The sequence below is a fragment of the Rhipicephalus sanguineus genome, unplaced genomic scaffold (genome assembly GCF_013339695.2).
Source record: "Rhipicephalus sanguineus isolate Rsan-2018 unplaced genomic scaffold, BIME_Rsan_1.4 Seq618, whole genome shotgun sequence".
NCBI lineage: Eukaryota > Metazoa > Arthropoda > Arachnida > Ixodida > Ixodidae > Rhipicephalus > Rhipicephalus sanguineus.
The window spans coordinates 226,932-239,898 of NW_023615635.1; the positions used below are offsets into that span (position 1 = coordinate 226,932).

The 12,967-nt window shown below is 44.3% G+C and overlaps 1 protein-coding gene across 1 annotated transcript; it reads left to right on the plus strand.

The window, feature by feature from the left end:
* Window positions 1–324: 324 nt before the first annotated feature.
* Window positions 325–12,236, plus strand: LOC119377920 (PR domain zinc finger protein 4-like; the record flags this gene model as incomplete). The annotated part of the gene is made up of 7 exons (XM_037647212.1): window positions 325–355; window positions 1,733–1,825; window positions 3,170–3,294; window positions 3,530–3,715; window positions 4,246–4,422; window positions 8,150–8,304; window positions 12,106–12,236. Coding segments are annotated over exons 1-7 (898 nt in total), but the record flags the coding sequence as incomplete, so codon positions are not given.
* Between the last annotated feature and the right edge of the window lie 731 nt (window positions 12,237–12,967).

Consider the following 12,967-nt stretch of genomic DNA (forward strand, 5'->3'; position numbering starts at 1 on the left):
TTCCGCAGAAGCCATCATCCGTTGTTCTGGAGCTCAGGCGGGTCGCTATACCACGAGTCTTGACCTCCGAAAGTCAAGCGAATCGCGGCAGCTTGCTTTTGACGGTTTCTAGTACCGCAGCTTGCTTCGCTTCATCGACTATCCACGACAACTTGAACCTTGATAGCAAGGTAGCCGAAACCAGCAGTATCCATTCAAAATTACCGCAGTGTGCCCCATTGTAATTTGCCTCGCGCAGCAAAGGACCCCGCGCGGGATCGCTTTGTCAACGCCTGGCGGGCCGACGGCATCTGCCGCTACGATAAAATAACGTCGGGGCGTGCTATGGAAAAGTCGCTCCCACGAGACGAAGGATGTTCGTTTAAAACTCCCGAGGTAATTGGAATAAAAAGTAACAAGTAACGCGACACCTCACGTTACCGAAAAATGTTAACGTAAGTACGTTACCCGTTACAGTTCCCAAATGGTAACGAGTACGCTACTAAGTTACTGAACCGTGTGCGATGCCGACTGAACCGTGTGCGGCCGCAAACTCGCTGCCTCGTTCTCCGAAGAAGCTGTACACTAAATGTGACAGAAAGTGGCTATCAAAACAGACCAAGCGAGTATCTGCAACGTCTACGCTGGAGTCAGGCGCCGTCAGCATGACTAGTCTGCAAATGCAGTGCGCCGGACTGTCGCCGAGCTCACCGGAGTGAGCGAGCGAATAGTTAAGCGTATCAAGGCTGAAGCTCTGCGGGCCCCACTTGCCTTCCCGAAGCGCAAGAAATTGAATTCCTCGGGCCAAAGTGAGAAGCGCATCACCGGCAAGACGCGGCTGCAGCGCCACGTTTGCGTTGGCAGCACTGCGGCGCAAAGTGCACAGCTACTTCATGCGCAATGAAACTGAGTTGAACCTTTCTACCATTGTTAAAAAAAAGAAAAAAAGAAGAGGAATCCTTTCTACTACGTGGCCAGACAACTTTGCTCACGTGGCCAGACAAAGCACTGGACGCGCGGGGCAAACTGGATTTCCGGGAGATTTTCCTGTGACCCGTACAACCGGGAGAAACGTTCGAAATCCGGGAGTCTCCCGGGTAATCCGGGAGACTTGGCAGGTATGAAATAGAATAAAAACTGTGCTATTACAAAATCAATGTTTATTATATAATAATTTCTGGAGCTTTACGTGCTAAAACCATCATCTAATTATGCTGGTGTAACACACTGTGCTGGTGTATTCCAGATTAATTTTGACCGTCTGAGGTTCTTTAATGTGCACATAAATCTAAGTGCTTGGGTGTTTTTGCATTTCGCCTCGACTGAAATGTGGCCACTGAAGCCGGGAATCGACCCCATGTCTTTGGGCTTAGCAGTGCAAATCCTTACATGCTAAGGTATTGCTGTAGGTAGAAAAAATATATGTTTAACATTAGTTGTTAAATCTATTGCCACAAAGCAATACATTAAATGCTCAAGTAGCATATCACTTCACTAAATTAAGACATTTAATGATTTCAAGTTCATTTGCATGATGATAATTTTCAGAAAGGCAATGAGAACATATCTTTAAATTGTACGCTTGCTTTTGAAAGAGAATCTGCATGCATGTGCAGATGATGTCATTAGCATGCTAATAACATGTTTGAATTATGCTTACATATTCGCAATTTCGACTGGTTTCACAGCCCCAGAAAAAAAAAAGATACAAGAAGGATAACTTCACGTTGCTCTGTCATTGGCTGCATTGCAGCTTCCACAGAAAACTCTTCCAGCAAATTCCGCTACTCTAGGCACCAGCGAAAAGAGGTGAACTACATGGAATGCGAAAAAGGACCAGATTATGGTTAACTCTGTAAGGAGTATTTTCCTGTGCTCTCATGTAGACTCAATATTTATATTTGCACACTCTACAGCCGTGGTTCTCAGCCATGGATGTTTTGGGGCGCCCTTGTAGACCAGTAGAAGTGATGAGGGATCTCTTGCACTGGAAGAAATCGGAAGGGGGGGGGGGGTCTCATAAATTAACACAACATGCAGTGTGAAATAGATGCCTGGCAAAGAATGGTCAAACTAAAGTGCCACGCTAATTTCATCTCAACAGATTATCAATAAGTTATGCGGTGTGCAGCCACATTCAACCTGTTTCTAGCTATGTTTGCTCTTCAAGCCTAGAAAATATATGCTCGCGTGCATATCTCATAGAAATCTGAAACAAAAGCTTTACCGTCATCTCATGAAAAAGGAGAAACAAAAGTCAGCTTCGCCGCAATGCGAAAGTGTTATGCGGTGAAGCATGCCAAAACTTGGAAGGGACCATTGTCATGGGATATAGTGTGCCTCCAAAAAACGCATTTTGTTGTTGCTGTTTTTCTCGAGGATGGGATTCGCAGCCTCCCAAAAATAGCTTCGCGGACCCCGTGGAGTCCGCAGATCCCCATTTGAGAACCACTGCTCTACAGAGCTCATAATCTATGCCAGGGGTCTCAAACTCACCTCAGCTAGTGGGCCGCAGGCATGAAATTTAGTCCCGCAAGGGCTGGGACAGTGAAGAAGGTAAGAGTGCGGGAGGGGGGGGAGTCGATATTGAGCAACATTTCACCTAAAGATGCCGCCTAAAACATCGCCTTTCCGATATCTCCTATATGGGTTATTTCTGAAGGTTATTTCATGTCAGGATTTGAGAAACGTATCGATACCTATCTCCAAAATGGCTAAAATCTGGACGCCGATTCTGAAATATAGATATTTTGTACCACGGTTTTGTTTCAACAAAAGGCGATCGCATAGGGTGTCTCACAAGAGAACTGCCCGAGACCAGACCCCTATCTGCAGCTTCCCCTAACAAAGCGTGCTTAATCACAACAGGCGTGAAAGTAATGCGAGTACCATTTAAAGTCACGAAGCTTTGTTTCTTGTGAAGCCACTAGCGAGAGATCATGCTGCATGTTTGAGACCCCTGGTGTAGGGAAACAACTCAATGGGACCGAACATACAGGTTCACTCCCTACTGGCATTAAGTTGTTTTTTCTGTCCACTTTATTTCCTTTCCATTTATGTCACAGTTACTACACTACAGTTAAAAGCTACAAATAATGTCTTTTATGTCTTCCTTGCTTGTTCAGGTTCTGTCTAACAAACAAACAAGCCCCCGGTCCACTTCTCTACGACAAGTAAATGTAATTTCTAGGCTGCAATTCCTACTGTAGCATACATCTGTGGTCTCCTACGTACCCAGTTTGTGATGACTGCAACATGGACTACCCGGGACACTGTCCCGTGCATGGACCCCTGATACAAGTCAAAGACACTCCAGTGAGTGATGCATGCTGCTTTTGCATCAATGTGTTGCTGAACACAGAAACTCTGTGTTTGTGTGTTCTATCTTAGATAACCTTGTTGCCAGCGTGTGAAATGTCGTCAATGTGTGGCTTATGTCCTTATGTGGAAACAGCTTAAGAATGTTAAACCATCACGCCTCTAAGCATGCTGCATGAATATGTTCATTGTGGAATGCAAGGTCTTAGGTAACATTGCCCATCCATTGCAGGTTCCCTTGGGTGACCCCCAGCGTGCCAACAAGTCAGTGCCTGACGGCTTGTGTTTTTGCCGGTCAAACATTAAGGGTGCACAGTATGGCATGTTCACCCTAAAGCGACTGTCTAAGAGGCTCTGCTCTGGGCCATATGAAGGTGTCAGAGCTGGCAGCAGCAGTGCAAATGGGTACACTTGGCAGGTATGTACTATAGAAAATCACACGGGAACAGCATGAAAAATTAGCTGCCATGGTGGTACAGTGGTTACAGCGCTCGATTGGTTACTGACCCGAAGGTCAAAGGTTCAGTCACATTTTCTACAGAGATGAATATGCTAGAGGCTCGTGCACTTAGGTTTAGGTGTACGTAAAAGAACTCCAGGTGGTCAAAATTTCTAGAGCCCTCTGCTACGGCGTGCCTTGTTCATATTGTGGTTTTGCACATAAAAACCTCAGATATTATGAACATCTGAAGTCAACTGTAGGTCAATCGCTGGTCAATTACAGTATGGACAGATTACACTGCAGCACAGTAAACTGTGCAGTCACAATAAACAGTTGACATAAACTGTATGGATGAAGAAGACATTAGCATATGCAGGTAAAGAACATCTCCAAATGCGTGGTTTCTTCATTCTGTATCTTGTTGAGTGATTCAGTTGACAGTTGGTCATAGTTACTTATGAAATGACCGAGAATTAAGCCACGTGTGCATGTGTTGTGTGTCGCAGGTCCGCCATGGTGGCAATGTGTGCCTGGTGGATGGCAGGCCACTGGATTGCTCCAACTGGATGCGGTATGTGGACTGCGCACCCCAGCAAAGCCAGCAGAACCTGGTAGCGTTTGTGCACCAGGGAGCCGTCTACTATCGCACGAACTGGGTGGTGAACGCTGGAGAAGAGCTCTTCGTGTAGTAACGGGGATGCATTCGACAAACAGCTTGGTCTGATTGGCAACTCGACCACTGCCAGTGCAAAGAATAAGCAAGGTGTGAAAGAGTTTGCTTACGTCCATCTCAACCAGACTATCCAGACTTACTAGGGTAACAATCTTCCTTTCGTGATGTTTGCACAAAATCCTGTAGTCGACAGACCCTGTATGAAAATCTTCTACAAAGCGAAGCTTTCTTGGCAGCAGCAAGGATTGGACAGAATCATTTCGTGTGGTCGTAGAATAACATGCCGACGAAATGAACCCTGCACCAAACAAGGTACACATAGGGTGTTTTAATCTAAAAGACATTCTGGCTGCTGCACAGTAGCCTTGTTCACAAAGATAGCAAGCCTGGCAAGTTCACTCATTCATTTTATCGTTGTATCACTTGTTGCATGCGTGCACATACAGGGGTGAGATTCCATGAAGAGTGGTAAGCGCGACTAGACAGGGACGAAGAAAGAAAACAGACAAGGACACAGCGCTGTGTCCTTGTCTGTTTTCTTTCTTCGTCCCTGTCTAGTCGCGCTTACCACTCTTCATGGATGCAAACCAACTAGCCCGCCAACGTGTTTTAGGGGTGAGATTACCGGTGCTCCTGTCAGCCCTTTCACTGCCAGGTTTTTTCGCCACTGCTCCACACAACCTGCCAGGTTTTTTTTTCTTTTGCATGTTATGTGAAATTTATGTTACCAATGCAGTAGGATGCTCATCAAGACATGTAAACATTTTTATTGGGGATTATCTCATGAAATAAAAAAGCAACACTCACAAATCAACGATTACAAGAAAATTACAAACAATCAACTAATTAGCAAAACCATAAACAGCCATTAGTTCAGAGTGACTGGACCACTAATTATCTATTTCACTCAGAGCATGAATTCACCAAGAGCTCCAGAATTTTTTCGTCTGTCCAATAGCGTGCTGACTTGCCATGGCTGCGCTGCCGAGACGCTGGCAAAGAGACACGAAGTGACACTTATGTGAAAGCATGCGCTCCATCTATTGTCAAAAATTTCACTACAAGTTGTATTTGCTTATATGTTCTCACCATAGACGGCGGGACATGGCCACATTATTTTTTTTTTTACAAGAATTGTCTAGTGATTGGCAGGGCGTGATTCAAAGAGGCAAAACAAGTATACTCGGGATTGGCAGGGCTTGTGCATGTGTTGTTGCCCAAGTTACCTCAGGATTGGCAGTGAAAAGGTTAAGCGCCTGTGCAGTAGTAGTCTGAATTATCAAAGATTCCAAATGAAGATGTGGAAAGGGCTTCATTTTTGTTTCTGATGAAGGCATCATCTCAGCTTATCACATAGCCATTTGACACAATGTGCTCTTCTCTTTAAATTAGAGCATTTCTGAAGAGAAGATTGCGAGAGCACTCCAGTGGCATCACAAACAAAAAGGTCACATCCAATGTGCTCGCAGAGCATGTCGTGTCAAGTGGCCATGTGATAATCTGAGAGGATGCATCCGTCGGCTCCACAAAAAAAATACACTTTTCGTGGTGCAGGTCGGCTGTCGCAATATATTTAAGATTTTAACCCTTTTAGGAAAGATTATTCAGAGCTTGCTTCCGTGATTCCGTTTGCAGGGTGGTTTGAAAAATTTGGATGTATTTAATGAAAGTTTTTTTTTTGCATTATCCTAACACAATACCAACCAATTAAGAGACAGTTGTCCTGTTTAAGTGAGTTTAGTTTATTGAGAATATTGTACTTCCTTAAAAAAATCTCTCATACCGCTCGTTCAACTAGGTGTCACATAGTAGTAATGAATGGACGAAATTTGTAAGGGACATTTGTGTGTTTGGATACCTTCAAATGAATTTTGAGAAATTTTGTGCGGATGTGACTATGAAGACGACGGAGACATGAAGGCGAGTCAGGGGCAGGTGGCACGCGCGGCGGCGGCACAAAAGAAAAGAAGACGAGAAAGAAGAGCGGCGCGTGTGGAACGCGCAGAGGGCTGAGCGAAGCTAGCCGAAGGACACGCCGGACCAGGGCGCTGTCCGAGAAGTTTGTCGTGGCCGTGCCCAGCGAGGACTGGTGCTTTCCTGGTGTTTCGGGCGTTGGCGGTGGCTCCAGCGAGGACGTGCCGGACCAGGGCGCTGTCCGGGGAGCTCCTCCGGCCTGTTCTTGGTGAGACCTGGGGAGCCTGGGGAGGCTACCGGTACAGGGCGCGGCTCCTGCTGTGTCGGCGGGCAGGCGTCACGAGTTCCTGAACACCGTCGCCACCTGGGACGGCGCAAGGCCGTGATCAAACGGGAGGCCTTACGGAGGCCTTGTCTTCCTGCCGTGAAACACACGGGACGTGTCACCTGCGTGCCTGGGCTTGCGTTCAACGACACTCGTCGCCGCATGTGGACTGACCCTCCAACATCTACAAGTCGTGACATGTTTTTTCTGTACCCTCGATCGGACATTCCGCGGTTAGGACGTTCATATTAATTTATGTGTGTTTATCTCTGTGCTTGTTCTCCGTGATCGTCCCTAGCATACCTTGTCCCTATAAATGTTGATCCAAACTCATTCGTGCGTATTCTCTTGTCGCCTGTTCCGTTGAGCCACGCACTCGCAAACGTGACGAACCACCACTCGGTCCTTACAATAGTGGCATATTTGTGGCATCTCAATTAATTACTTATAAAGCATATATTCAGTATAAGAAGGAAATCCTTTTATTGTTCTGGCAACTTGTTACTTGTTTCTTTGTTTGCCATAATTAGTGCACGACTGACACAAGTTGGTTGTTTTATGGAACCTGTAACAGCTGCTGAACCTTTATTGAAAAGAAAGCTACAGTTGACTACACTGGACATGTTTAAGTCAATATTAACATATTTTTGTGTTGAACTACAAATGTATGGCTTTCCATGCTCACTCTTTAAAATATATAAGGTGTGCATCTAAATATTGCTGTGTTGGCTTAGCAGTTTGAACTGTGCACCACATAGAGCTGTTTTCTGTGTTGTTTTATATCCCTGTATCATTTGTATGTTTTGGGGAACTATATAAGCTGTCAAGAAACCATAATTGTGTTGCATGTGTTGTGGTTCCAAGGGAGCAGCCACGTGGCCAGTGGCTTTGCCTTTAATTATGGAGACAGCAACATTTGTGCTGTAAAGCTTAAATGACTACAAAAATGTACCTTAGTCAGGCTTAATTTCTTCTTACATTTGTCTTAAAGGGACACTAAAGAGAAACAATGAATTTGTTTAGATTGATAAAGTGTGCTCGGAGAACTCTTGTGTAGTTTATTTCACCACCATAGGTTTATTATTAGAGGAGAAAACCAAGTTCAAAGTTTCGTTTTTAAATTTCACGCCGAACTTTGTAATTCGTGACGTAAAAGGTTTCAAAGAGCATTTAACGTATTTTGGTGCCACTGGCTCGACGAAATTTCCACAAACTCGTTATGTCAAATCTCTGGCCCCGTCAGAGGACAATGTACTTCGATTTAACCGATTAGGAACTACGTAGGCCCAAGCAGGTGCAGTCAAAAATATGTGACGTCACGGCAAATGGTGCAGGAATTCCAAGGTGGAGTCGCCACCTGTATTTTCTTTTTGCGCGTTTTCTCGCTTATTAAGCGTCTTCTCGCAGCAAGCATGGTGTTTTTTGTATCGTGAAAGACTACTTTACTAATGCGAGAAAAATCGTTTTGCTCTTTAGTGCCCCTTAAGGGGCCGAGAAGGACACGGCCACACTAGACGTGGTATTTACCTGCGAAGACTGTGACGACATGTTCTCTGTGCAAAGATTGCTGGACTACCACCGGCGATGCAAGCATTATCAAAGGCCTCAGGGAAAGCACAGGTGCACCCACTATCCCTACTCCAGCAACGACAAGTGAGAGAAGACATGGTGCTTGCCAAATATTTGCTACATAGTCGTTTTGTTCGTCTAATGTCGGCGCACTTATTCACTGGCTGGTGTGAAACTCACATACTTTTGTTTTTGCTATAGTATGTTTATAATGCGTAGATGTAATGTGCACAACTTTAAAGCGCTAAAAAACAGGAAGTTTCAAGTTAGCGCTCGTCGTGTCCACTCTTTTTCGTTTGTCCCTGTTTTTTAGCGCTTTGAAGTTGTGCCATGATGTCTTACAAACTCGCCCAAGCTTCCGTGCTTCTAAGATGTAATGTGCTTGGGTTGCAGGCATACTTTATAAGGTATTGGCATATGTGAAAGCAAAGAAATGCGCCTATGGGTGGAATTAGTCTAGAAGTGCTAGCAAACTGTAGTCATTGCAGCAGATATGCATAACTACAGCAAGGTTGGAAACAACCAGTTAAACAGACAATCAGTGCCTTAGCAAACTACCCGAGACATTTGAGAACAAGCTCTGGGAGCGTTTCCTGAGTATGATCAATTTGCTGATGCACTGTAGAATTTATGCACCATGTAGTTTATGGTTTGTAACATGAAAATGCAAGCTAAATTTTAGCAGCTTACCTCTCATTACTAGGCATGTGCGAATAGTAAATTTTAGGTTCGAAGCGAATAGTGATTTGGTTGAATAATTTCGAATCGAATTCAAATAGTATGTATCACATATTATGAAGAAAAATGAGCATGTTTGTCATGACCCAACTAACCTGCACAATGTTTTTTAAAAGGCATGTGCAAATGTCATTCTTTCTGGTTCAAAGGGAAGTGGAAGCAACTTTGAATAGTAGCAGGATTTGACTTTTGGTAGAATGCAAGTGATAACCAGTAAAATATGTTAAGTTTTCAAATTTGCTATTCTTGGAGCATATAAGCCGGTATGACAAGCTTTTAAACTTAGAAAATGATGAATCGATATGACAGCAATATGTTCATTTAACCTTGAAGTGGGGCTTCGCAGCAGTGCAGAATTCCCCTGAATAGGCGTATTCATAATAAAGCATCCTCCAATGCATTGAAACCCCCTTTACAAGGGTTCACATGCAATTTTCGAATACTTCGAAATTTCAGATAATTGAAATTCGTGTAGAAGCAAATTTGAATACTCTAATATTTGTTTGAATATTTGAAGTGCTCGAATATTTGCACAAGCCTACGAGTCATGACACCTTCGATTCAGTGAAATCCAAGAAATGCTTCTTTGCTTTGAGTAAAACAAGAAATTAGTAGACACTAACGTTTAAAATCTCACATCGCTGCCACGTGTGGTATTGCTCATACACGATAAACGAAATATATTTCTGCTACACTTCATCAACGCAACACATTATGTTCACGTAGATGCAGTATAATCGGAAGGAGTCAACTGTAAAGTGAAAGTATGTTCGAGTTCATACATTAATAGAAAAATAAGAATTTGCCATAAGCAAATTAGCTAATGTTAATTTGTAGGATGCAATTTTTAGTACAGTAAAAGCTCGTTAATTCGGAAAATCGGTTAATTCGGACACGTCATCTGGTCCCTGTAAATATACGCATCACTCTATGAGACTGGGCGCTCGTTATTTCGGACAGATTTGACTGCAAATTGGATAATTCGGCGACTTTCGGGCCGCTGGCGAGGCTCGAAAACGAAAAAAGAACAATTCGGAGCAGAAGTGAAGCTCAAACGCAGCATCGCCATGGACATCAATTGTCGACTTGGCTTGACTTGAGACTGCCAGACTGGTTGAACGCCTTTTCTTCGCGTGTGCTTTGTTCCCGTTGGTGTGCTGCATCGTTGAACGTCGTTTTATCGAGGAACGATTCAGTACGGCTCCTTTAGCTTGATTGTTGCTGGTGCTTTTGTGCTGACTTTTCGTGTGAACGCACTCTCCGCCGATGGCAACGCCGGCGAAGCGGCCCAAGTACGAGGCGAAGGACTTCACCACCAAAGTAGAAATTTTGCGTGCCCTGAAAAATGGGCTCTGCGGACAAGAGGTTGCTCCTGTGCCATGACGTCAGCGAACAATACGACGTGAGTCTCCTGAGCGCAAGCATTCTTGCGTATGTGTGGCAGAACACGCCTGCGCACGTCATTGCCAACTGTTTCAGGCACAGTGGCTTTGTTGTACCCGACTACAGCGATGCCGAAGTGTCGCCGGACTACGGTGCTGACGTTGGGCAGGATTTCGGAAGTGTTATGCCTGATGCAGTGACACTAGAGGTTATATCGGCATTGATGATGGCGTTGCCACTGCCGGCTGTCTAATTGATGAGCAAATCGTCAAAGAAGTGATGCATGGCAACGAATCCGAGAACGAAGAGCCTGAAGAGGAGCAGCCACATGGGCCCCCTCGCACTGTGAAGGAAGTCGCGGAGGCCCGCGTCGTCCTTGAAGAATTTTGTTTTGGCACTGCAGACAGCATGCGAGCTGCTGAGCACCTTAAAGGGCTCAGAAAAATTGTGTCCGCGCGAATTTCTGCTCGAAAACAGACACGCATCCGCGATTACTTTGTAAAGTAAAGGTATGTTGAAAAAACTCTGGCATTTATTGTGTTTATTTCGACCATTCGATAATTCGGACATTCGGTTAATTCGGACATTTTTTCCGGTCCCTAGAAATCCGAATTAACGAGCTTTTACTGTATATAGGTAAGCTGCTCTTATGACCACATATAATGATAAATGTCTCACAGCTTTATGTATTTCAGTTGCTCTTCATTAGCTCTAAAGGCAGCATTGCATTAATAAACTGAATCAGAGGCTGGGTCCGAGCTAGTTGGTACATTGACATTATGAAACCGTGAAGCGCACGAAGATGGGAACAAGAAGACAACACACAGAGCGCCCTGTGTGTCATCTTCTTGTTCCCGCCTTCGTGCACTTCACGATTTCATAATAGCATTAATAAAAATTGCAGGGCCAACTACGCTGTTGGAGCACCATGAAAATGTCATGTACCATACACCTGTAAAGATATTTATTGCTCAGCAGTATTATGGCTAAACATCAGAGCAGGGCATGAACTCTGAGCACGAGTAGTGCTCGTGAGCAAAGTGTCGGAGATCATGACCCACTAGCTTGCCTCTTTAATACACCTATTAAATTACCAACACTCGCATGTGAGCAGGCCAATACCAGGACTTGCACGTTTCTGAATGAGAGAGCACTTGCACTGAGAAGTACTTTACATTTAATTGCACACTGTTGCCAATTTCGCCATACAAGCTGCTGGCACAGCATGCATTTGACATTTGAATGGCACTTATTGCTAAAATCTTTGCTTGTTCATTGTGTTGTAACGTGACGAACAATGCTGCAAATGCACTATTTGTTTCTGCACAATCTTACCACCAGTGATGCTCCTGTACACCTTACATTTCTTTTTAAATGCTTGTCTATCTAAATGTAAATGTATGAATCTTTGTAAATGGCATGGGGTGTGTTAATAGCGCTTTAAATGCCATTTTTGTGTTTTAATTCCTGGCCTTCCCAAATCGAGGCAGCTTCGCGTGCAAAAGACAGTGTGAACCTGTGTATAATTTCTTCTTTGATAGATAACATTGAAAAATTGTGTTTCTTTGCTTCTTTTTATTTTTTTTTTGCTTTTTTAAATACATGAAACCTGGCTGGACATTTAAAAACTATAGCATGATTGCCGAACTGATGTCCTCTGAACCATAATTATCAAATCTGTATTAAGCGTGGCAAAACAAACCTAATATTAGGACCAGAGTAAATTTGCTCTCTTGCATCCCTTTTTCATTTCCATCCTTACAGGCACAATGTGATCGTACATGAGAGGGTCCACAAGGGCGAGAGGCAATTTGTGTGCCATGTCTGCTGCAAGAGCTTCACGCAGCTGATGCATCTCAACAGGCACCTGCTTGTCCACACAGCGGGGAGATCGTGTGAGTGTCCAGACTGCAGCCATTGCTTTACCAAGTCGTCACATATGGCACAACACCAAAGAGCACTGCACTCTGGGAACAGTGTTCGACCCTACGTGTGTGCCCAATGTGAAAAGGGATACACACAGAGGGCTAATCTCACCGCACACCTGCTGATCCACACGGGTGCAAAGCCGCACGCCTGCCCCATCTGTGGGATGAGGTTCAACCAGCACGGTACTGCCAAGAGACATGAGATCGTTGTGCACTGTCGCCAGTCCCGCTTTACTGCTCACACTGCGGCAAAGGGTTTCAGATGATGACCTGTATGAGAAAGCACATGCTTGTTCACCACCGTAACAATGACGACGACAAAGCAAACGATGGAGATTGAAGAAGAAGTAGCCACGGAAGAGAGCTGGATGACAAGAGCGCTTTTATAAGGCAGGGAATGCGGAACAAGAACTTTAAAAAATAATAATAAAACGGGTGGACATTTCTTGTAGTTAGTAAAATAGAAGCAAATAACTATACTGCTATACTCTGCAACAGGACCGGAATTGTTTCATAATGCTCGAAAAGGTTGTCACTGATGCTGTCATCTTTGCATAAACAGTTCAAACCTACAAACACATTTCTCTTGTTGAACATGCACGAATGGAACTGTCTACCGGCCTCTATCGTAACCGTTAAAACTCGATTTGTTTTCAAACCTTGTTCTACATTGTTTGTAAGGATATTATTTGGTTTCT